This window comes from Agelaius tricolor, unplaced genomic scaffold (genome assembly GCF_023055355.1).
Source record: "Agelaius tricolor isolate 1412-34295 unplaced genomic scaffold, bAgeTri1.0.p SCAF_3, whole genome shotgun sequence".
Taxonomy (NCBI): Eukaryota; Metazoa; Chordata; class Aves; order Passeriformes; family Icteridae; genus Agelaius; species Agelaius tricolor.
The window spans coordinates 57,071,553-57,098,314 of record NW_027269263.1 but is presented as its reverse complement, the minus strand read 5'-3'; the positions used below and the strand labels follow the sequence as shown (position 1 = coordinate 57,098,314).

At 39.9% G+C, this 26,762-nt stretch overlaps 1 protein-coding gene across 2 annotated transcripts in view; it reads right to left on the bottom strand.

Annotated features, from left to right (window-relative positions):
* Window positions 1-26,762, bottom strand: part of RELN (reelin) — a 283,789-nt gene that overhangs the window by 187,638 nt on the left and 69,389 nt on the right. For both annotated transcript variants that reach the window (XM_071423955.1, XM_071423956.1), the window contains exon 3: window positions 14,404-14,539. In XM_071423955.1, coding sequence (XP_071280056.1) covers window positions 14,404-14,539 — 136 coding nt within the window. The remainder of the gene's footprint in view (window positions 1-14,403; window positions 14,540-26,762) is intronic.

Here is a 26,762-nt window from a genome sequence, read left to right as displayed (position 1 = left end):
ACACTATTAAAGGACTGCTGAACAGAGCACTGCAAAGCTTCCAGCGTTTGTGAACACTGAGCTTCACTTACTCCATAATTTTGTTACTGTCTGGAAATCTAATTAAGCTCATGAAAACTTAATAAACATGGCTAATATCTCTGTTTTGGCTGAGGTTTGTATCCCTCCCTTTCTCTCTGTCACTGGGTGATCAGTGCTCCTGAACCTTCCAGCTTCACACACACAGCTCCAGGCAGCTGAGAGCTCCAAGGTGTGCTACAGCCTTTGGAGATCCAGGGCTCTCAGGTCAAAGGGACCATTAACTGCTCTGCCCTGCCTTTGGCATTCCCTGGTAGTTCCAGCTGGGAATTCACATCCCAAGTCACATTCTGCAACAAAAAATCCCTGCTGCCAAAAGTGAGACAGAAACCCAGCCTCGGAATCCAGCCTGAATACCTGTGAGATGGATCAGCATCAAGAGCGGGGAGTTGCTGCTGCAAGTTAATTACCATTACCAAATTAAACTACTGCAACATGACTGCCTTTACTGACCACTGTAATAGGCACCCAATAGTCATCCATATCACATTGCACATCATCAACCAACCTCAGGTTTTTAAATTTGTTTTTTATTCCTTCTCCTAGTCCACAGGGCTTCTAGCCAATAGTGTTTCAGAGCTCTGAACATAGTCACAACCAACAAACCTAGCTATTAGTTAGATCCTGGTGGGTTACAAATCAACAACATAAATATCTTTACAAATACAAGTAAACATTCCTGACATATCCTAAACACTAGCAAGAGTGAGATCAATTTTATTTTTATTTCATTCAGCAAAAACGTAATAAAAATTTTTAACTGCAAATTGTCCTCCTGTGAGATGCTTTGTTTTTGTATCAAAGCAAAGCATTAAAAGATCAATCCTTAAAAGCTTAACAACAAAAAAGGCCAAGTGCAATCTACATACACTGAAACTAATTACTTTTATGACAATCTACTTATCTGCCACATCAGTCTGGCAACCTAATACATGAATTCCCAGAGTCTTAGTGTCTACAGGTTGTGCCATATGGCAGTGCAAAGTTAGATTTAGATGTGATTTCAGTGTCACAATGGTTGTTTTTAAAGGCACAAACAAGTGTACTAATACATGAGGAATTAAATAATTTTTAGAAATTTAACATTAAATAATTTTCACTTTTCTGAATGGTGACTCATGGAGACCATAGTGCTCTGCTAGGATTATGAAATTTTTCACTATTGATGGATATGTTGCTGCCACAGGAGAGCTAAGAATGGACCTCATAAGAAGGAGAAAACACTTGCAATGGATGTTCTGTGCAATATTTGAGAGGGGTTGCAAAAACAAAAAAAGATGAATTGTTATGTTAGAGAAAATGCCAACAAGGAGAAATATTTGTGAGACCACATTTCATATTCCCTAATAAAAGACACTGAAATCCTTGCAGAGGCTAGATGAAATATGGTGTATCCTTGGTGTACTTCAGAACAAGGACGTTATCATGGATTCCAGATCTGTTTGCTCTCCCCCCATGAGAAGTAAAGCTGACATTCCTCATCCATCAGCATGGACAATGGCTCACAGTGATATAAACTAGTGGTTTCCAGGCAAGGGGCACCTCACGTGGCTTTGAAAAAGAGGAGGATTGGATGTGTTTCCCTTCCATGGAATCCAAGATACAGATCTCTTCTGGTGGAAGAGTCAGGAGCCACCACAGTGCAGTTGTTGCCTCCAACCCAGATGGGCAGAGACCTCCCAGCAGCTACAGTCACAGCCAGGTTAAGCAGGAGAGAGATGTCAGCTACAGACATCAGCTGACAGTAGAAGGAACAACTCAGAGAATTGTCTTTTCCAACCCTTTACTGGCCTGACTCTGGGACTCTTGATGCTGAGAACAATCAGAAAAAAAAAGTTCTCTAAGAAGTTAAAAGCTCCACAGAATAAGAAACCCAGTGCTCAAAGCTGCTGGGAGACACACCATTCTTAAGAAATGACATTTCATCATGTTAAGTAACAGCAGAGCTCCAGCCTTTTGGAATGTTTTTTGAAACAAAAAAGACAACAATTTGCACATAAATAATTAGAATGATGACCTAATTGCCCATACTATTTAAAACACAAAGTTCTGGCTAGGAACACTGGAGACCCATGAAACAGTGCCAGCTCCAAGAACAGTAGCTCCAAAGCTGGACACTTCACCCGAAGGAAAGGTCAGCTCTCCCTGGCAAGCCGGAAAATATCCGAACAGATTTCATGGCTTCTGGCAAGGTAAAGCATCACAGCTGAAATGTCTGCCCTTGCAGAAATCACAGTTGAAATTTCACATGACTTTCAGCATGATTCAAGTGCCCCAAGGTATGCAGGGCACGTGAACCTGGGAGAGCAGCTGAGGAAGTACAGCTCTAGATGCACATGGGTGCCTCACTGGAAGTTTCCCAGGCAAGGGATCCAGGCACATGTAGTTTGCACAGCTGATGGAGGGAGAGAGGGTCTCTCCCAAAATCTCAGAAGGGACACCAGTAACTGACCAGCTGTGATCCCCCAAGTCTATGTGTCCTGAATCCAGGAAAAGTGGCCTCGGTCACTTCATTAAGGCATGTATATTCATGACCCTTTTCTCCATCCTGTCAGTAATAAACCAAAAGGCAAAGCATTGAGCCTGGAAACAGCTGATACTGACTCAGTTCCCAGCTAGGTCCAAGGCTGGTCCAAGGATCTCCTCTCACAGAACAGGGCTTTCCCCATTTATGTACAAGCTAAAACCTTCCATTTAACCCTGGCACTGCATAGCTTCTTACAGCCAGAGGAAGTCAGAAAATAGCCCCTCAACAACCACAGGCTAGAAAATAGAAAAGGGATCTAATATTTAATCCTTAATCCTTCCATGGGGCCAGAGGCCATGTGTCTCTGAGTCCTACCATGTCATACATGGCAGAGAGCTGAGCTCCCGTTTCCTCCTAACTCAGAATGGCTCCAGGCAAAGCCACTTACAATATTTCAGCTTTTTCCATCCACTTCCTAAAGCTTACATCATGAGCATACCCACAGCCCAGACAGAACAGGTGCCACCACTTCCAAACCCAAATTCAACCCTGCAGATGCGGGTCAGGTATCTCTGAGCCACCAGCACCTCATGCTGTGACTGGGTGTATAAACAGCCTATACAGCAGCAGAGACCAGGCTTGGAGCAAGCATTCCCCAAGCACCTGAAATGGTGTTGGAAAACATGAAGAAGAGACACATGTGATGACCACTACCTGAACAAGCTCCTCCTGGGGCCGGATGCTGCAGGGGTACTTAATTGTTTTCATTTGCTGTGCTATGAAATCCCCATACTACCTTCCCCCAGACCAGGGAAGTACTGACCATTTAACATTCTTTCCAGACTTGGTTTTGCTCCACTGAAGACATAGTTACACTAAAATTAGCAAAAATCCCTGATGTTAGTTGATATTATTTATAAAGGATGAGCACTGCTTTCAGTCTAATGTTTTATGAGAATAAACCTTTCTAATAATTGTACAAATCAAAGAGGAAGATATGGCACTCTCTTTTAAATAAACTTCAAATAGTTTTTGGTGTATTTGGTTTGTCGTTATTGTTGTTTTGTTTTTAAAGTTCAGTATCTTCTAGAGATGCCATTTTCCCTTTTAATGTTGGCAATTTTCCAAATTCTAAGGAAGTTTCCCAGTACTTCACATGCTGTCACAGCATCTTCAAGCCATCTTTACAGCTCTTCCATGGTATTTTGTGTAAAGAAAAACTTTCAGCTCATCATTGCAGCAGCTGCTAATGAAGATTTCTAGGCGTTCTTCTAATTGATGAGAAGAGAATGACAAATATTTTAAGTATCCATTAAGCTGTGCTAAATCAATGGTGATTTACCCAGAATTTCTATAGGAGCATACAGCACATCCACTTTAATATCAAGTGAGTTAATTGTGATCAATGATACTACAGCAGAAGGCAAACGAATCCTTAATGACAAGAAACTTCGCGTGTAACAAAAATAGAAGCTAACAAGAAACCTCCTTGCTGCATTTTTCACATTACATCATTAGTAACTACTGTACTGCAAAAATGAAAAGGAAAATATGAACATTTTAAAGACTTCTACAGATCAATCAGTTTTACAAAACATAATAGGATAAGGAAAAAAATGGTAAGCTTTTATATCTTTTTTTTTGCACACATATATTTTTGGAAATTTATTTTAAAGGGTATTAGATTAATGAAAAAGTTATCATCACAGAATTCAGGGTTATTTTTTTAGCCACTGAATACAAGACTGGGGTCTCTATGGGTGTCCTTGTCTCACTTTTACAACCTCTTTTGTTTGACTTGTAGATTTTAATGTGCATCATAACACCTCTCATCCAGCAGTAAGAAATTCTCTGGGGAACACTTGCAGAAAATAGGACATTGAGTCCATAATTAAAGTAATCTCTTCCCAGGCAGATGCTTCAGTTGGCTCTGTTATCACATATTACAAAAGGCATCTTGAGGCCCATAAAATGTGTGGCAAATAGCTTTGGAGATGAGAAACGGCAATTTTTCATCTAATTTTGATCCATAGACATGTAAGTACTGTATTGCCACTTTTTGGTATGAAGCCAAATAACTATTGTGGTTGTTGAAATAAGCTTGGCAGTAACCAAAATTAAAGAGTACTCCAGCTTTTATCATCAGTCAGGAAAGCCTTTTTCTAGCCATCTTTGCACTTAGGAAATAAGCATGCCATCTCAAATATGCGAGTTAATGCCTACATCTGGATTTAGAAGAAAGGCTTTATGCAGCTTAACTTACCATACATATTCTCTCTCCATTTGTGTCTTAAAGCCATCGTTCAAATTATGGCCCTGACATCTTCACTGCATTGCCAAACTGTCTGTGATACTGACTGGGAGCGTTTCTACTATTTATTATTTGCATTTTAGGATGTTTAGGACATTGCTCTTTGAATGTGTAAGTAGGTTCTGCAAAGCAATTTGCTCATATCAGTTATAATCCTTTGCATAAACACTGATGGTGATAGGAGCTGGCTGAATTTGAGGAGCATGTTTTTAGTTCCTGACTGCAGCAACGTATTCAATGTAGGAAAATTTGACCTCAGACTACTGAAGTACTGAAAATAAAGACAGAATTACTTTCTTTCATTATTCATTTCTTCAAAATTGTTATTTTAAACTCTTCCCTATTTGGGTGGGAAATCACAGAGATTGCTGGAGAGCTTCTTATTCTTTAAGACTTCAAAAATGCATTTTTCACAGAAAAGGGCTCAAGCAAATGTACATTACTACTTGAGCTAAACAGCTTATGTTGATCTAAGAGGGATATTTGGAAGGTTATAAGAGAAAATGTATTTGTTACATTTCTAGTAAGAGCTAAAAAGATACAAACCACTCCAAAACAATAAGGAAAAGAACCCCATCAACCTTAAAACATAATGCTACAGAGCCATTGTACCTGTAAAATATGTAATGAAAACAGCCATTAATCACTTCTATAATATGCTTTTAAATAAAAATGTATTATTTGAATTGGTGCAGCATCTTCAAGTGTTCTTCTAGGTGATACCTCTGCGGTACAACAGAGTTCATTCTGTCAGATAATTTGAGATCATGGTCATTCTGAATACTCAAGATCAAGTTTTCCCAGGAGGAGGGCAGAAAAAGCTGATCAAATGTTTTTGTTGTCTTGAAATTCAAGTGTTCTTTCTTTGTTTTTAAACTTTGCTAAAACTCAGCATGAGGAGAACATTGTTATACAAAGGGAGAATTTCTTCCTTGCTGAATATTACTGTGTGTCTACATAATATTTTGTAGATCACTCTATTAAAGATCCTCCAAACAAACAAGGTGAGAAAAGTAAGTTAATTTGTGTGAACTGAGATTATGGTCAGAACATCCTTATATGCCCTTACCTGTGTACACAAACAAAGCAAAATTAGAAAAAATAATCTGAAGGCATGAATTTTAAAAGAATTGGAAAGTGTTGCCTGTGTCTTTGATGACAGCATGAACAAACCTGATTGCTCTGCTGGATCAAGGACAGTGCTCAGCACCCTGCAGGATCAAGTTCTTCACCAAGTCATTTGGCAATAGTCCCTTGCAAGAAGTCAAGGACTCCCCAAAAACAAGACAATGCACTTGACTCCAGCTTATTCATGCACTGGACATTTTATCTGCTTCAGAGATGGCATTGAAATGATCAGGCTCCAACAGCCCACCAGGAGACATTCCAGAGGTACCAGAGTGTGCCATGCAGACATGGTATTTAGTTGTAGAGGCTCGTCTGCAGGACTGAAATTCATCTTCCTAAAACATCTTTTACAATTGTCCTCTGCCTTTGCCTGCACTCACGTTGTATGCACTACATGTCTACCTCTAGACAATAGTTCCAGGTATGGTTAGTCTTCACTCTTTCTATAGCTAACATTTCCAAAAGAACTCCCCAAAACTGGCTAGTGGCTATTTCATTCAGCATATTTCTTCTAGGATGTCATTTTGAAAGGTTTGTTATTGATGAATTATTACTAGGCAAAAGATATTTCATTCAACTGCTGTGATACACAGGAAAACTTGTTAGTGGAAACAAAGTGTTGGGAGTGTGTGTAATATGTTCTGTACTCCAGTCATGGTTTCAAAATTAAGCCATTTTGAGAAAAGGGGAAGATAAAGCAATGCTTTGAATGAGACAAAGGTTTATGCTGTTGATGAACTAAAATACATTCTGAAAAATCACCCTGAGGATCAATTTCAGAGATATTTTTATCAAAAATTCAAGAGAGAATCTTAAACACAGTTACTCATAACTGATTCACAGATTGTGAATTGATGGCCTTGTGCACAAAAATAATGTGAATGTTGCAAAAAAGAAAGTAGAATCTAATCTCTGCTTCTAGAATTGCTAAATGAACATTTGTAAGAAGGGAAGCAATTCTCACCAGGACCATTTTATCATTCAGATAAAACTAGTAGAAAATTCCTAAATTTCATTTTATTTCATGCAGGAGGTGCCAGAGTCCTATATGAAGCCACAACAAAATCTTTACAGAGCAGCCAAAGGCTATACTGAGCTTCCTTCTGGTATCATACATTACAAGTATGTGATATAATAAATTTGCATCACACAAAGAAAAGAAATCATCCTAAGACAGCATAACATTGCAGCTTCTACTCTGGCATTACACAACATTGACAGAAGTAGCATTATATGCTTCTTGCCTATCTTTGGATTTAAGTTCAACTAACACCAATAGAATTTTCATGTACCTTTACTTTAAATACATGCTCACATAACCATTTTTTCTGGCTTTGTTGGTTCTGCTTTTCCTACAACACAGTGTAAGGAGTCTAAAATCACAAATGGCCAGTTGTCTGCACACTTGGAGATAAGCTTAAAAATAGAGTAGTCCTCTCATTAAAGTGGGCTTTTAGTAGGAATATCAGTCATCTGAGATAATATTACACAACAGATTTGACCTACAAGGAAAAAGGAAAAAAATGGCAAGATTTTATGAACTTTACACAGTTGCCATTTTTATTCATACCCTTGAGCAGATTTCAACTGTTGGACAGCCCACTCATTGAAAAGTTCTAGACACAGACAAAGTTAGTTACTTTTGAGGGTGGTGGGGATGAAAAATTAATTTTCATTACTTGGTACAGGATGCTTATGTTTAGGCAGCTGAGTCTTGGTGGGATTCCAATTCACAATTAAAAAAATCTTAAAATACATGCCTGTGTAAAGGTCCATAAGCAAGCTATGTAGCTGGAGATCCATTTTTGTCAGTGGAGATCTAGATCTTAATTCTGCTGCCTAGAAGTAGTAAAAATAATTTGAAACATCCTCAGGAAGCCAGTAAAGGCCTTGTATTCCTGCAGGTACCTCTCCCTAGATGTAGAGCTGAATGTCAGGCCTGGATGTCTATGGAACCAGACTGCATTCCCATTAACCCTCAGGTAATTACAGACACACAGCTCACATAAACACCTGCCTGGAGAGAGGCACATATCCCATACCCAGTTGAAACAACTGAAAACCCCTTTTCAGGAGTGGACAATTAGGTGCAACCAGCTGTCATCCTCTCTCATGGTTTTCTTGCTTTGCTCTGAACACTTTTGAGCACTCACCTACTCAGTACCCTTTGTGTTGCTATCTTCTGTTTAAAAAAAGTTTCTGAAACACCCACAATTTCTCATTAGTCACCCAGTCTGCTTTACACAAAATAGAAAAAAACTAAGACAGGATGAACAGACAAGTTAAATCTAATTCCTCATAGTTGGATGAGCCTTTGTTGTTTGGGGTCATAGAGTAGCCACAATGATTCCATGCACAGAGTTTGCATTTCATTGGAAATTAACAAACACAGAAGATGAAGGAGGTAATCTGGGCACCACATCAAAATGGGACATGAGAGCAGAGCCAAGATAGGAATCAAATATTGGCTCGTGATTTTCAGAATATTACACATAATGTTGATTGACGGCACAACAATGCCTCTACCCAGGGAAGTGGAAAACCAAGCAAGGGAGTAATTTTTCTTCATAATTCCACTAGACTGACACACCAGCAAGGAACAATTACTGATGATTTTTTTGCTACAAGGCATAAGTTACAAGTGATATGGAAAAATAAAAATAACTGAAACACTGGGCTAAATGTTGGAACTGACTGTAAGCAGTGACTGTCTCTTATTTGATGCTGCCCATGCAATCCCTGACTCAGAGTCCACACCAATACCACAAAGAGTGCTATGAAATATCCTTCTTCTCCCTTTTGTTGCAGTAAAGAGTAGGAAGAGAAATGCAGCACTTACTGAAGCATGGAGCTGCTTCTTTACAAAACCCCAAAGTCAAGGCTATCTGTACATTAAGGTTTGCATATGTGTTATGGCACAATCCTCAACTGAGTGCAGAGATTTCAAATATAGCAGCAACTAGAATGCTGTGAACAACAGTGTATTTCAGTGTACAGTTCTGTGGCATCATAGGAATGTGAGGGAGAAAAACATACACGACCATATAATTGAGAGTTGATGATACATAAATACAAGGGACTTAAAGGACCTCACTTCTGATAGATGCTGTTTTCTGTTTACTTTATGTTATTATTTGTGTGTATTATCATTGTGTACAAACAATATTGGGTACTTAATCTTTAAGATTATCCTTTGTACTTCTTTAAAACAATTGAAAAAACTACAGTAAACAGTGTCTTAAATGGCAGTTTAGCTAAGTGGTTTACCAGGGGAATGTGGTTCCTTCAGACAATATAGATCTCTCCCACCCTGGCTAGAGAACTAATATAGTAAAGCATGTAATCTTCTTGGCTGTTTATTTAGTATTTCTATAATTATTATCATAGGTTTTCTATAAATGCTTTAAATAGGTAACCAAGTCTCTCAATCACAGACTTTATGCTGTGTAGTGTTTGTACAGCATGGTATTTTGAGTTCATAATTAACACCATTGCCAGTTCCTGAAACAGGCTTAAACACATGGGCATGAAAAGACCAGTTCTGGAACAGGGTGCTTCAAACTTCCCAGAAAGGAGTTGTAACTTTAAATGATTATGGGAAGAGGCATATTCTCAGTGAAAAACACATCTCCTTTCTTGAAAATTTCTTCCAACAGTTCAGCTGTCTGCCTCAGCATTCAGTCCCAGACTTTTTCCAGGAGCTGTGCTGAGAATCAGTTTCTCCTGCCTCAACAGAAGTGATGTGCCAGGGCCCTGCCTCAGCCACCACTGCTCTCTTACCTCTGTCCTCACAGAGAGGGACCACCACAGCTATTTCCAATCCTACTGAGCCATTTGCACCATAGGCTGTGCTAATTAAATGTCATAAAATATGTGATTTTAGCACTTACTAGCTTATTAGACTCTGCCTACAGACTTGGGAAGATATCTTTACAGAAGTCCAGTCTTCCATTAATAGAAGTTATAGTGGATATATAGACACAATCATAATTATTAAACACCTGTACAGGGACTAACACAAATGCTTACACAAAAAAACCACTTATTCTTCTAGGTACATTCTACAGCCTGCAATTCTATTTAATACAATAGCTGGAGCTTCTGCAATAAACCCTGCTGGTGGTCAAAACAAAATATGCTTTTGCTATTTAGGTCAGCTTTATCACTTTTGCAAACTAGTAAGTTAAGCCATCTATAAAACAACAGGCTTAACATCCTAAGATGCAATCCAGCATGCCACCCTGTGTAACAGCCATTATTATCCCTGCTGTCAGGCTGAGCTTTAACTAGGTTAGTGTGAGCTTAGAGCAGAAATTACAAACCACCAAACCTAGCCAAAGGATTATGAAGATAATATTTTACAAATTTGCACACAATCAGAGAAATTACTTGTTAGCATAAAGAAGGACCTACTATTTTGTGGTGGTAAAGAGCATTTACAGATCCTGGCAATTTGCTTGGGAGGCCCTGTGCTCAATACCTGTTTAACAAAGTCCTAAGTTATTGCTAAGAAAACGATTCTGTAATAAATGATGCATTTTAGCTTTCATTTCCTCAACTCAGCTGGCAGTATCTATGGTGAAAACACACTAAAGGATCACACTAAGATGTACTACAGGAGCACCAACAGCACTCAGTGTTTCTCTTAGAAGTGTATTTCATAGAAAGGTACTTTTAACATTCATTTAGTAGCCATAATAAAGTACTTTCAGGAAAAAAACCTAACAGGGTTAAAATAAATTTGCACACGACTAGTGTGAAAAAATGGCTATTGCCTCATTTTGCACAGAACCAGGTTTGATCCAGCCACCTTCCCCTACGGAGCACAGGGCTCTACACTACCCCTTTTCCTGGTGCAGCTGGGGAGAAGGCTTGTTGAGTGAAACACTGAGCCAAGGAAAGATGCCAATCTCCATCAGGTAACATTACATTTAGGGTCAGCAGTGGCACAGCACTGTGTGCAATGGAAATAACTGGGGCTGCATCAAACTGCAGAGATTAGGAATATTCCAGTGGGGTTGGAAAGAAACTGAGTGCTGTGCTAGCAAGCTGGTGTGAACCCAAATTTGCTGTGCATCTCACATACACAGAAATAAGCCCATTTTCCTTGCAGAGCTGTGCCCCACATCCTCCATGCTCCAGCAAGTCATTCCTTGCTGCAGCACAGCAATACCCTGGTGTGTCCCTCACTGGCTGTGTCAGTAACCTGACTGTGGCCAGGAGCCATCCTCCTGCACCATGACTGGGAAATGCAAGGACTGGGAACTGACACACTGACAGCAGGAATATTTCTGGCAGTTTATAAACAAATCATGTTGTAGCAGGGAGGATTGTTGTTGGGAATGCCCAAATTTACAGGTATAAATGGCCTGTCAGGCTACTGATTTTTATGAAAGTTAGTATCTTAATATCTCAACCCCTTCATCATGTTTGTTTGCTTACCAATGGATATAAGAGCTACAAGGAAGAACAGGCTGACAGCATCACTGCACAAATCTCATGTCTTAGGGCTCCTGTCTTTCAGGACTGAGCTCTGGAAGAGCACACCAAAAAGCCCAGATGAAGTGAAAGGGAATTTTGCCCATCATGTCTACAGGGTTGTGACTTTGTGTCACATCCACAGAATTCCACTGCTTCAGTGGAAGCCAGAACAGGTCAATAGTGTGTGCAGTTAATAAAAGCTATCTGTGCATCTATAGCAAAAGCTGCCTGGCCTGTGAGAGATTTGCCTGGTGACCTTTGTTCAGTTCCTCCTGAGAATCGTCCAGGGAGAGGAATCAACACTCAAAAATCGCATGTCAAAGCCAATGCTAATTAATAACCTTATTATCCATCCCCAGGGAGGTCAAAGACTAATGAGCTGATCTGAATCACAGACAAATTGGCAACAAACAGTATAGGAAGCTCTTACCTATACTGAACTATAGTCAGAGTCTATAAATTCATGTATCTTTCTATGAGCTTCCAATTTATACTAAGTTAAACAAAAATTAAATTGATACATTAAATGTAATCTATATTAAATTTAAACTTTATATTCAATTGAAAGTGTTAAGAAAACTTATTTGCTATAAAGGCACAAAAGGAGACAAATAAGATTGAGTCCTCTGGAACTCTTGTATTCAGGGAACTGGGTAAGGTAGGCAGACTAACACTGTACCCCAAAAATAGCTTTGTTTACTGCAATGTGTGATTTAGTAAGCAGGAGAAACACCAGCTGAGGCAACAAAGTGTGGGCAGCTGAAGAAAAATTGAGGAGGAGGATTAGAGGTAAAACATATTTCCCCTCTTTACATTTCCTTCAACTGATGATCATGTTTAGCCAGTATTCCTGCAGACAAGTGTGATCCTGGAGTAAACACCAACTCCAGAGAAGCTGAGACTTTCCACTCTGGTCTGAATTTGTTCTATGGGAAAGCAAACTGATATAACCACATCATTTTGCTCATCCTCAAAGACAAAACAGTATCACCCATGTAGCATCCTTATACCTCATGTGAGACATTCTGAAAAGCCACCAAGACCGACCCAGGGAGCCTGGGAGCAGCTGTGGTGCCGGGCTCTCAGCCCTGCCAGATGTAGGCTTACATCCATGCTGCAAATTACCTAGTCAACAATAAATTCAGATTTCTCTATGCATGGCTAAGGACTTCCCTAACACAGTGGGAACACCACCTTTGTTCAAGGGGTGCTAATGGCAAACAGGTGGATTATGACTTAAAGAGGAAATTACAGGTTTGATTTCCAAAACTGTTCAGTGCTGGTCTTACTCTGTTACCACTGAAGCCAGTGTTGAACCTTCCATCGATTTCAAGATAGACAAGCATTTATTGCCTTAGAAAAATATTCCTTTAATTTCACTTAAATGAGAATCAGATATTCATAATAGTATTTGTATTTCTGCAGAGTTATTTGTCAGGTCTTCTTCAACAATGGCAAGCATGAACAAAAAACCCAATACAAGACCATGGAAAAAATCACCCCCAGGAAAATGAATGACTGGTTAGAAATTGACCTCAAAACTCACAATGGAGGGTCATATTTCATAACAAATACATTCACAGTCACTCTGCAAGTTGGGACCAAAAATTCAACAAATATTTTTTGAACAGCAGGAAAACAAAATAATTCAAGGAAAAAAGGGAGTAAGCAAGAGTGAAACAGAGAAGATGTACAGGCAGCCCAAACAAACTTTAGCTGCTTCTTTATCCAAAAAAGAAATCGTTTTTAGTAAGAAGTTAAATGTTGTATAAACCCCATAGCTGACAGATTTCCTCAAGGTATATACAACTGTTGTATATACAATAAATATACTCACAATTTAGCTACCAACCATCAAAACTATTATTTTCCAATATACTGTTGGGTATTTAGAAGAAGAGAGAGCTAGAAATAAAAATGTCTTGACGTTGTCATCACAGCTAATAAATAACGTATCCTGACAGTACAGGCAAAAAAGTGCATTATGTAGGTAAGGGGAGATATCAAAGTCACAGGTAAATCAGTCTACAGGTACAGTGCGCACCATCAGCAACTTATGTAGTCAAAGTCAGTCGTTCATTTTTATTTTTTACAAAAACAACTTGATTATTTGGGGCACTTACCTGCTGCTTCCCAGTATAGATTGAAAGGGAATAATATTCAGAAAGCTTGTTTTGACAACAGGACAGCCACAGAAAGGTGTCTCTAAAATATTGCAATTATTCACTTATTGAATTAGGGAGCTGTCTGCCTTTTTTCTTGAAAATGTCAAACTTGAAACATTTGCTACTTTTGACTGCATTCTCAGTGTATTTTCTCTCTCAAATCTGGTCTATAAAATTCTGGGACAAATAATTAGAAATTACTTGAAGGTAAAAGATAATAATTTATATGCTAATAGTTCAAGTTAAGCTATTCTGTTAGAACTTTATTTGGTGCTAAAACATCAAATGATAACTTATGTCTTTAAAACAAGTTATCAAAAAAAAAAAACAAAACCCTCTTGGTCATTCTTGGTTCAGAGTGTTTAAAATTAGAAACAGTAAATACTTGAGTATAGCTACTCTCAAATACTTGCATTTTGTATTGATGCTTACAATATGAATAATATATCTGTGTGATGTTCTAACTCATATTAAATGCAATTGTCACAAGACTCTGTCAGTGCAAATGGGCTATATACTTAAAGGATCAATGATATGATTAATTACGAAGAAGAATCCATTTCTTTTAAATGCTAGACTTCCTACATGCTTTGAAAGTCAGAAGTCCCAATGAGCACAGAAACGCTTCAGCCAGGAAGAACTCATTATTCTTACTTCAAATTACAGTTTACACCTGGCAGTGTACTCTGACTGCTTTATTCAGACAGCGTGAGCAGGTTGGATGGTTCCATTCTCTCCAGAGTGTCTGCCCATCACTCTGTGCCCATACGTACATGAAGTTGACACAGCCCGTCCCTGCAGGTGGAGCAATCCAAACAAAGCTGAGGTTGGTGGTTGGGAGATGGCTCACATGGGATGCAACCACACTGCACATGAACTGGTTCCCAAACTGGTGGTCAGACATAATTCCTGGGAGAAAGAGACAGAGGAAGGAAACAGTAACAAGTGTTAATGGCTCATTGCAAGGTGCTAACAGACCGAGAAATGCGTCTGCCATGTGTTTCATCATGGCAACGCGGAATGAAAAAACCCCAGGGGTGTGCCATCAAATAACTAGAATTAATGCCAATGAAAATACTGGAGCTGGCCTTTGCCTGAGCCAAGGCTGACTTTGCATTTACTGCAAGGCTCCATGTATTTTCTGCTATTAGTCTTCATGAGGCCAATACCAGAGGAAGTATTTGCATTTTTGAAGGAGGAGCTGGATCACAGCTACTGTAAATCAGTTATTCTATTACCTCATTTACACTCATTAGAGATCTAAAAGAAAATAACACCTGACGCAAACAAAAAAGAAGTTAAATTTTAATCAGAAAAATGAAGCTCTTAGAGAAAGGTATTATCTATTAAAAGACATATATTTGAGAAAAACAGATGAGCCCTGGATTCACAAACTCTTCTGATGTAAAGTAAAAGCAGCAACCTTCCACAGTTTTATCAGTACATGTTCTTTTGATTTTTCTTTTAATTCTTTTTCATACGTGCTTCTAATACATGAATGAATGCAAATGTCATCTGTTAATCCCTCCCTCTGGAATTCACTGCAGTTCAACATTAAACAAAAGAACTGTATTTTTAATGTTAAAAAAATGTCTGACAGCAATCTTTCTCCCCTTGGAGCCCTTTTGTATTTTCCTACAAAGTAGTACAAACGTGGTTGTTTGTTTGACACCCTTTGGCTTAAAAGAAGGCAATCTTACCAGAATGGATCCCTACCCCTTTACTCCTACTACATGAAAGAGTAAATGATACAACTATTCTTTAAAACAAAGTTATCAGAAGAGAATGCCTTGTTCTGAGTTACTTCAAATATTGGACCTTCATTTCAGAAAACAGTGACATGGGCTGAAACATTGCTAATAGGAAAAGGCAATGGGAGCGGGCCCTACTGTGCTCAGAAAGGTCACTGTCACTATTTGATGATTGCACCTCCAAGTTTATAGTGGCTGGTATTTCCCAAATTTGCTTGTTGCAATTCAAACAACAACAGAGAAATAAAGCCTGTGTCTTGTCATAGTGTACACCACAGCACACGCCACAGCTGAGATGGGCACAATACACCACAGAGTATCACCATACAATTTCAGAAAGCTTCAACCCATGCAGAGTAACATTGTACCACTTCAGAAGGTTTCAGGTGTCTGCCCATACAGAGCAACATCACTTCAGAAGGCTTCCCTTCTACCATCACTTCAAGCATCTGCCCTTTTTGCTCTTTAGCCCAGCCTTTTATACCCGCCATGTTCGTGCATTTCCCCTGTGTGCCCTCTGCTCCCCTTGGTGGTTGGTCAGTGCCCCTGGGCACCCCCTGGCTCATTGCTGTCAGTGCTGCTCACCTGCTGCTCACAGCTGTGCCCACTGGGGATGAGGCTCAGCCACAGTCCCATCCCAATTACCACCGTGTACCTACAATCTCTGAGTGTCAGAATCCTTTATTACTGGGTTTTTGGGAATTTCCCTGTGATGTGAATGCAGCAATTTTTGTAAGCCACCACAGATCCAGAGGTGGAAGGAGTTTGCAAGTGAGAGTTTTACATCAAGGAAATGGATAAATCCTTCCTAATGCAAACACAATGCCCCACTGGGTGTCCCCAGGGACTGGATGCCAGCAGCACCTTGCACGGAGTGGGGGCTGTCTCACAAGCAAACCATTTCACATCTTACAAACAAAAGGCAATGTCTGAAATCCTGGTCAGGTACTGGTGAGGATGACAGACTATAGCTCAAGGTTATGGATGTTATTTATCCTCAGGGCTATGAAATTCTTAACCAGCTTCAGGTTTTGGGCGGGAGAAATGAGCCACAGTGAATTTAAGTGATCCATCCCAGGAGTGACAGCAGGTGATGGTAGTGATGCTTGTATCTTTTGCAAACAACCACCTCCTCATTTGGGGTCTGTCAGTCAGTTCCCCACTGAAAATCCACGTGAGATTTTCTGTCATTCACACAGTCACAGCTCAAATCCCCAAATGAAGCTGAAGCTTATGATGTCAGGGTAGTCACAGAGAAGGCTCAAGCTCCCCTGAATGGAGCCTCTTTTCTGGAGATCAGTAGTAGGGAAATCCAGAGAGATGGTGTTTTACTGACTCTTCTTTATTGCAAGAGATTAGATACAGATGAGGTATGGCCACTTCTTGCCATGCTGTATTGTTTTATTTGCCTTTCTTGGCTAATTGAGAGGAGTGGCAGTAACATCCTTAAGGAATCCCTCTTGCCTGGTGCCCAGGCTCACTGCCCTGCTCTCACTGCTGAAGTCCTGCAGCAGAGCTCTGCTGGGACAGGTGTGACCAAAAATATGCCCAGAGAGGTCCCTCACAGGGAAAATGCTATTTAGGCAAGTGCTTTGCTTTGCTCAGGGTGTCAGGTGGCAACTCTGATTTGTTCCCAAAGCCTGTCCCCCTCTCTGCAGTCTGTGCTACAGCCAGTGGCTCAGCACTGTGGGCTGGGTCTTGAGGCTGCTGCAGCTCTCATCTCTCATCATCCCTGGCTGTGCAGTGGGAAAGAGCCAGCCTCAGACTATCAGGGTAATTAAATAACAGATGCTGTCAGGGGAGAAGCAGGAGCAGCCCTTCAGTTTGAAGAAATTCCCCTTTCTCCAGAGCCAGCCAAATAGAAGGGAGGACAAAGGCTGCCCTAACACATCCCCCAGCCAGGGGACAGGCAGAGCAGCTTGGGAAATGTGATGCTTCCCTCCTTGGCAGCAACTTGTGAGTTAATGAATTCCCTAGGTTTCAGGCAGTATACTGCAAAAATGTGCCTAATACATCAAACACATACAACATCTGTGGAGAATTTCTTTTTCCTTTGATTTACAGTTTAAAAAAAGAGCAATTTTGCAGTTACTAGAATAAATTCTAAACAAGGAAAAAAAAACAAGTCATTCAATTTTATTTTTTCAGAAAAAAGTCAATGAATAGCACAGCAATCATTCAAATCCCAATTTTATAATTTTATCACCATCTTATCTTTGTATTTTATTAATAATTGATTGTTATATCGTTACAATAAAAACAACCCTCCTCATCTGCTGGACCTTTACTGAGTACATCAATCCCATTTAGGAGTTCAGAGCCTTTAGAACATTTAACAACAATTAAATAATGAAACTTCAGTAAGTGACAGCAATATTAAAAAACTGCTTGATGCTTAAGTTCCAAGGTTTCCTATTGAAAAGGTGAACATAAAATTGATAAAAATGCAAAAAACAATGGAAAATTGAATTGATACTAAGAACTTGCTAAATTAAGGGCAAGTAATATTATTCCACCCTTTTGCTTCCAGTCTTTTTGCAGTTCCTTATTATGGAAGGCAACTCCCCCCTTCTCCTCCAGCCCCTCTCCAAACTGGTGAGCTGCTTCTCAGACTGTGTGTTTGCCCATAGCAAATCAAAGTACAAAATGAAAAAACAAAAAATTCTGCTACAAAAAATTTAAATGGCTATGAGACAAGCCTGATTACACAGCAGCTCTAAGAACAAAACTGGGTCCTGTGTGTACCTCTGACAGCTTCAGAGTGGCTCAGGTCAATATTGTGTGTAGGTATCTCCCTCACACCCTGGTGACCAGTGCAACTACGTACATTCATGTCTAGTCTCACAAATTCTCACAAGCCTCACAAAACTAATAATCTTTAGGTGAAAATTTAAGATCATCCTGTATAAAACTCTAGAAACACTTCAGCAAAAAAATCAAGTGTTTCCATGTGACTTAATGAATACTGAAATGTTCAAAGTTTTGTGAGAGGTACCCATCCACAGCTCTAAAACATGCTGCATGCAAAGAGTCTGTTAGCATCTCTCTGAACCCCTTTTGCCTTGGTTTTACAGTGTGCACTCCTCATAATGACATGCTGCAGACTTCTTTCTAGACTCTCCATTCCCTAAAATTTCTGAGGCTTTAGGAATCTCAGTATGATCAATATAACCATTACAACCATTCAAATCCCAGACATGCTTTGTACCTGCCAACAGCACTGCCAGGACAGAAATTAGACATTCTCAGTCCCTCTCAAGAGGGAACTCAGCAGCTGTTTTTATTGTGTAAACTTTAAACAAAATGTGCTTTACTCTATTCAATAAACTATCTATAGTCAATCAAAGAACTTCTATATGAAGAGGTAGATTTCAAGGGATAAAAATAATACAAGAAATGTAGGGATAGAGAAAAATATTGGAAGGAAAAGCTTAGGTAAAGTCAGATGATAAATACATAAGTTCAATCTTTAAATATTTAATTGATAATCAGAACCACTACTAGGACTGTAACAGCTAATGCAGGGAAATATTTTGCTTCCTTTGTAAGATGATATACACAAAGGTGTGTGAGATGTGAAAATGGTGGTCCACAAATGCCCAAATTCAGGTGTTGATCCTGAACTCCTTATTACTTTCACCTAGTTGTGTAGCTTCTCCAAAAGGGAGAACCATAGATTATAGCAGACATTCTTCCATTTAGGCCCCTGGAACACAAAAGATGATCTTTTCTAGTGATAGAGCTTGGGGAGCATCTAATGCAATCTAATTTCCCCAGATAAATGCAGGAAAGAGTCACATCTTTCTCTGCTTTGTAAGTCTGAGAAACATGGATCTGCAATAGCTCTGACTTTCACTCTGTGTTATGTAACTACATAATATTCTGTATTACAACATGACATATCCTCTTTAGAAAACAGTTTTCTAAACCAGAACTTCATACAAGGAGCTCATCTGCATGTCAAGGTCCTTGGTAAACCCTTCCTTATAGCTAAGGCTCAACTTTCATCTTATAAAAGAAACAGAATTTGCAGTGATGAATCAGATGGCAGCTAGATACCATTTCCTATTTACTACATGATTTGAGTATATTAAACAAGAGAATGAATGTTAAATACAGGTGTAAAATGAATCACCACATTTTGGCTTTGCTGCTTCTAAACTGATTATCTGCTTCATGCTTCCATTTTCACAGATATGTGTAAGTAAGTGAGAGCAAAATGCCATACATAAAATATTGATGAAATTCCAAGAAAAATCTCCAAGTAACAAAATAACTCTGGCATCTTTGAGAAAGCAATAATTCCTGATTAGGAGATAATAAATTTGAGTCAGAAACAGACATTTTCAAATTAGATTTTGCATTATGCAAAAATAAAGTACCTAGCCTTAGGAACCATCTCTTCCCTTGGGAAGCAGAGCTGGAGGCTGTGTTCTCCATCCAGGCTCTAGCATCTCAAAGGGTGATCCACAAATCCCCAAGGTAAGTGCAGTTCTGTCTGGTGTTACAAAGCAAGGAATATGCAAAAGTGACTGTGCCTGAAAACACCTCCTGTGCTGAATCCCATGCAGAAGTGGCCAAACCAGGGTTTGCTACTTGTTTTCCCCATGCAGCACCAAGGACTTGCTCTGAGGGGATGATTAATTTTTTTTTCAAAATGAAAGATGCTGGTAGCCTTTTTTATTATCAGTTAAAGTAATCACTTTGGCAGGGAGCTTATGCCCAGCCTCTACTTTCCAGAAGCACATCCTCTCTAAGAAATTGAGGATCAGTTATACAGAGGGGTGCCCCCACTCTCCTGTCACAGGGAAGATCACACCACTGAGATCCAGGAGTGCTGGGACAAGGGACAACTCTGTGGCTGTTAGCAAGGAGCCTGGTTGCTCAGTGAAACCCCTGCAGAACAGATCTCCAGGACTGTGCAGAGCCAAGGTCCTCTGCTCGTTCAGGGGAGGCCATGTGCCTCTCCACATTATTTGAGGTGCAGCAGAGGCCCCAGCACGGCTGCACTGGTGGCTGGAAAGACCTGAACTCACAGAAAGCCAAGTGGAGACCATAAGGAACAATTTAGGATAAAATCTGAATGTTTATAGACATGAAGTGTTATTTACAGCTGGTAAAGCTGCAGCTTTCAGACCACACCTTCAGAGGTGGGAACCTCCATTTGTCCTGTGTATCTTCAGATGTTTAAAGAACCTTTTTGAGACTTACCTGTAAACATATTTAAAAATTAAATATATGTTTTCACTGAATGCTACAGAGAGTGAAATAATGCCATAGTTTCAGTTATTGGAAGAATATTTGAACAACATCCTTAAACAGTTATGAGCCCCTTTCAGGACCCTGCAATGTAGTCTTAAAATTTTAGAACTAGTGATGGGAAGAAAATCAAATTGCTCTCTGTTTTTTGGTGGGTTTTGTCCTGAAAAAAAATCCCACCAAAATGTTTAAGGAAAACATCAATAATTCATGTTAAAAGGAATCATTGGGAGTAAAGAAATATCTGGAGCTGGTAACTATAATTTCTAAAGCATGAACACAAATGTACAGTTGTGAGCTCATGCAGTTTTTACCCAAGCAAGTAGCCAGATAAAGGTTTCTAAATTGCACATGCAAGTTCCTTTCAACTGGAGTTAAAGTGCAGAATGGGGCTCTAAGTGAACTGCACCCCCCCCAGCTGAAATGCACTGTTGCCAATTGATTTTTGGGGGGAGATTTCATTCTGCTTCACAGGAAAAAACACATCTCATTTGACAGAGTGTAACAGACTGCTAAAGCACTTGGTAGCCTTGTGATCAATTAAGGGTCAGGATGGTTTGATAAATTATTAAAGAGGATGAATCAAGAAAAGAGCAGCAACTAACAGATACATTCTCCCACCCAGCAGTATGTTATCTTTATCTTTCTTGAAGTCAGGTGTTTGTTTCATTATTGTTATTATTGCTACTGCTTCACTATTAAATAATAAATCTTTTCACTATCTGCAATGCTGGGGGGAAAATACCATCCACATGTTAATCAGAACAGTAGGAAAAAAACAGATACATGTAAAACAGCCTAATAAAGTCTGTCTCTAAAATCCATAAGTCCTTCTGTGGTCAGGAGAAAAACCAGAGCCTGAATACAGCAACCTGATTCTTCAGAGGGTACCACTGTGCTGAAGTGACTCACACTTGAGATAAGAAGCGTGGGTTTTATAACCTTCCCCCCTCCCATATGTGAAATTTAAATATATTTTCTTTATAGTTCTGAAAATAATAATTTATTGCAAGTTCACATTTGAATTACATTCACAAGTTGGGATTCAGGGAAACAGTTCAGTTTAGGGCTTTTAGGTGCTTACAGGAGAAGTGCTTTCTTTCCACATTTGTGAATATTTTCTGAAGAAAACCCTTCACTAGAAACAGAGATTTGCAGGAATGAACCACTAATGTACAGATTTTTGAAAATTTGGTGTGAAAGGGAGGATATATTTTTTGCTTAATCTCACTTTTAATGTTTTTCTTTAAGGGGATTGTTAATCAAAACTTTTGGGCACCTTTTGTTAGAACCCATTTAGGGTTATAATTTAATCTCAGGGATTTATGAGTACTGGTCTCATTAAACCTAACAGGAACTACACATATGGAAATTACGGAGAATGGGGAGAATTGTGGAAATGTGGAATTGTGGAGAATATCCCCATTCTATAGCACAATTCCCAGGACACTGAGTGAGTCCCTTGTGCAATGTGTGATTTGGCTCCACGAGTCAGGGGAATGGGCTGGTGAGGCCCTGGTCTGCAGCCTGTTGGTGGTTTCAGGCCATTGTCAGGAGGGATGAGAAGACAATTTACAATTTACTGCTGAAATCTAAGGGCTCCACAGAGAGCAACACGGCACCAAGTGCTCCAAGGCAAGTAGATTTAGTAACAGTAAACAGGGACCAGCAGCAATATAAATAGAAAATGCTAATAAGTTACTGTGTGGTTGAAATACAGAAGAAGAAAATAATCTATTTCCAAGAGCTTGAGCCAAAATCTATTTTAAATGTTTTCCTAATAGTCCCAGTATGGTTTATAATAGCAACTTATATATATATATATCTTTATAGACCTGTTAGGCTGATACCTTCATTCTGTACTTTTCACAGTTTCTATTTTAGCACCAAATTCCAGGTTATTCTGTTGAAGGAAAGCAACTGTCCCTGGTTTGCATCCACTTTTTTTTTTTTTTTTTAATTATAACTGACTGGTGTTATGAGCAGCTCTCATACAACTTCCAAAAAATATAGCATTGTTCTGAATCTTTCCACTTTGCAAACATAAATCTTTGTCTCATGAGCCAAACATGAGACACTCTGCTTGACAGGGCTTATACCAGTGACAAATGTGACAAAGGGACACCTTGTTATCACACCAGACATCTGCTCCCACCATTGTCAGAGCCAGTAGTAACCACATCCTTTTCCTTACAGCAGCAAAAATTCACCAAAGCAACACTGGAGCCTCTGGAATTGCCCTGAATTTGCTTTAGTGGAGGTGAAACTGTGAACCAGCAGCCTTAACTGGCAACACCATCCTGACCCACTCACTTAAACAGAGCCATGACCCAACCAAACCTCCCTGCTGACCAGAACAAGGGATATCAAATGAAACATTGCTGCGCAATAACTAGAAATTCACTACACAGGTCAGTAAAAATGTAACTGCCCAGCACTTGTCTATAAACAAATGCATCCTGATTGGATCTATAACACACCTAGAAAGCACCAAGTTGTTTTATTTAAAATAAACTAGTCTTCACCCCAGACTCAGCTGAGCTGGTCTGAGTGGTTTGCAGTGACAGCATCCCCTCTTGTCTGTGTGGTTGCTGGTAACACCTCCTGGTATCCTGTTTGCTCTTCTATAGCCTAGCATGACTAATTAGAATAATGGCTTTACCTACAAAAGCCTAAATCTCTCTTTAGTTTATTCAAAATGAAGTTAATGGTTTCTGGCAGCAGTCTGCCTTGTAAGGCATTTCCTCTGTTTTGATCCTTCGCCTGCAGCCGTGTTTTGTGTTTGCCCTCATTGCTGTCACTGCCTCAGTCGCTGCAGGAGCCACTCAGCACCTCCTATCCTGGTTGCACTTGCACTGTCCCTAATTACTCCTTATATCCCTGTTATCAACACTACTGGTGAACTCAGATGCTTTAAAATTGATAGTTTCCTCCAAGGCAAATTAAGTCAGTCAAACCAATCAATAAGGATAACTACATAATGAAACCAGAGGGACTTCCATATAAATCTTTCCAGATGGAGTATTTATCATTTGGAGACGTCTCCTCCTGTTTTGGAGTGATGTTGTTATGGAAGCTATACTGTTTCATCCCCTTATCTCAGATGATCTGAAAGTCAACTTGAAATCATATTGTGTTGTCTGGGTTAGCTGGGATAGAGTTGGTTTCCTTCCTAGTGTTGTGTTTTGGATTAAATATGAGAATAACATTGGTAACACACTGATGGTTCAGTTGCTGCTCAGTAGTGCTGACCCCTAAGTCAAGGACCTTCAGTGTCAAGTGTCTTGTCAAGTGTCCCGTGCTCTGTCAGGGAGCAGGTGCACCAGAAACCAGGAGGAGCATGGCCAGGACAGCTGACCCAGACTGACAGAGGGATATTCCATGCCATGGGATGTCATGCCCAGTCTGTAAACAGGGGTACTTGGCCAGAAGTTGCCAATTTCTGCTCAGGGATGGGAGGGGCATTGGTCAGCAGGTGGTGAGCAATTGTATTGGCACTATTTGGTTTTTCCCCTTGTGTTTTATTCCTCCCTCCCTTTTTTATTTTCATTATTATTACATTATACTTTATATTTCAATTATTAGACTGTTCTGATCTCAACCCATGAGCTTTACCTTTTTCTGATTCTCTTCCCCATCCCAGGGAGTGGGGAGGGGTTTGGAAAGTGAGTGGCTCAGTGCAGTTGGAGTCTGGGGTAGAAGTATAATGTGTACAGAAGCCACACTTTGTCCCTCACCAGTGTCAACTGCAACATCTCCACAGAGCTGGAGACAAGAGGCACTTTCCATTCAGAGGAGCAGTTCTGGAGGTGCTCCAGGTCTCATGATCCCCCTTGGCACAGCTGGGCTTACAGCAGCCTCAGCAATACCTACACTAGGGTGACCTGTGTAAGGCCTCCTACAGCCCCAGGGGCCCCAGCTGGGACACTGAAGTGACCTGTGACACAGCCAGTGTCTGGGAGACTTTTGGGACATCTGAGCCTCACAAAGGCCTGTCTGCTCTGGAAAGATGGCATGCAGGCAGGAGAGACCCACCTGTGAGGGAAAAGCCAGCTGAGGTAATGACAGATTGTCATTTTATCTTCATACATTATCTTCATATACATGGCCAACCACTAACACATGTGCCATTTGTACCTACAGTGTCTGTAACCCTGTGATCAGGAGTCAGGGTGTTTGCCTTTTTCAGCAGCTGAAAGCCATGACACAGTAGTGCTGGTTTGATAGAAATTCCTCAGAATTCATAAATACAAAAACCAGAACAGTAAAGTTGCATAATGGGCACCATGGCCATTCTCAGCCTCTGCAGAGGGGTGAAGAGAGCAGAGGAATCACCGGCCAAGGTGATGGGAGAGGTAAGGGAGAAGTGGGGCTGGAAAAATGGTATTATGGATTGAATGGAGGAATTTCAATTAAAATTGTCAATCTCCAGGAGTTCTTTTGTGAAACCATGCTGAAATTCAGTGCTGCTGGCTGAAATCCACCAGTATCTCTGTCCAGATCAAACTAATGTGGAAGGAAGCACAGTCCTGTACACCACCTGTATGCTTCACAGATATTCTGATGTATCAGGAAAAAAACTGATTTTCCTCCTCTGAGGCCACAAATCTATTAAATTTGTAGCTTTAACAGCATAAATACAGCTATGAAAGCATTGATAGGTTTTAGAAAGCATTAGGTCTGGGCTAAAGCATTCCTGGGAGGGTGAGTGTGTGCTCTGTGTGTGGGTACCAGCAGCAGGATGTGGCAGCCCAGAGGGACAGCCTGGCTGAGACCTCATCCCTCACCTGCACCTGGCTGACCCCAGTAGGGTGATCTCAGGCAGTCTCACCTCACTGCCACCAGAGACAGGGGAAATAGAGGCAGAAGTTTTGATAGTCAGGTACTCAGTAAAACTGGAGTGTGAATATCAAACTGTTTCCCTGGTACACATTGCTCATGCTTTGTTTCATCATCAAAACAGAAATACGAACTGTGATTTGCAGACTTTTGTGGTATTTTTGGAAAATATTTTAAAAAAGGAAAATGAAAAATTCCTTTTCTACAAAAACACAAAAAAATGCTTAAATTCTCTATGCATATTTAACATCTCTTTTTACAATTTACAGGACAAAACAGTCTGAAAGTTGTTCCCTTTCTCTTGTAAAATGTGCAGTAATTAATTTTGCCTCCCGGTTTATCTGAAATAGTGCAGTGATCCAATCCTTTGCAGTTTCATAATGGACAACAATGTTGAGAGAATTACAAAGGGAAGGGCAGCACAGTCAGTAGGTTGAATTTCTGCCCACTGAAGGCAGAATGGCACCCATAAGAAAAGTCCTCAAAAAATATATTGCAAGCTAATGAACATGAACAGCAGCAAAAATTTTCAGGAAACAAAACACAAATGCAAAGCTTTACACACTAAAAGAAGGAAAAATAATCACAACCAGCAAGCTCAGAAGGAGAGTAAATTATTTTACTAATTCATTCCCACATTACTACTTTTACTCTAGTGACAAAAAAAATCACCCATGAAAAAAAATCTGATGCATTGTCCCCTGCCTTATTGAATATATTAAGACATATATACCATAGACAAAAGTTGTAACACTGCAGTTTTGTTTCTATCTGACAACATATAGAGTCAGTCAAGAACCACAAGAATGGAAAGAATCCTAATCAAGGTTCATGTGATAGCAGCCAATGTAAAACATGCATGAAAATTAAGGGTGCTACAGAAATAGGGTGCAGAGCCCTCTGCCACATGACTTACAAATCAACTCATGGTTTTGCTGAAAAAAAGAAAACTTTATCCCATCCTATGTAAATATGAGGACACCACCAAACTAAACATCATGTGTAAGAAGGTCAGAGTTACATTTTAGAATTTGGGATGGAAATGGAAAAAATATTTGGACTCCAGATGTGGGGTGTGAGTGTGAGCAGAGCATCCCAGGTGCTCCTCTTGCATCAGCTAGATGCTTGAATTTAATCTGAAACCTTGCTTGCTTCAGTTCCATGAATGAACACTTAGCTGAAAGCTCACCTCTCCCAGCTGATGCCCCCCACTGTGGCTGTAGTAGGATAAATGTTCCAAGATTTTACTGTGGATTTAAAAAGGGTTTAAAGATTATGCTAAG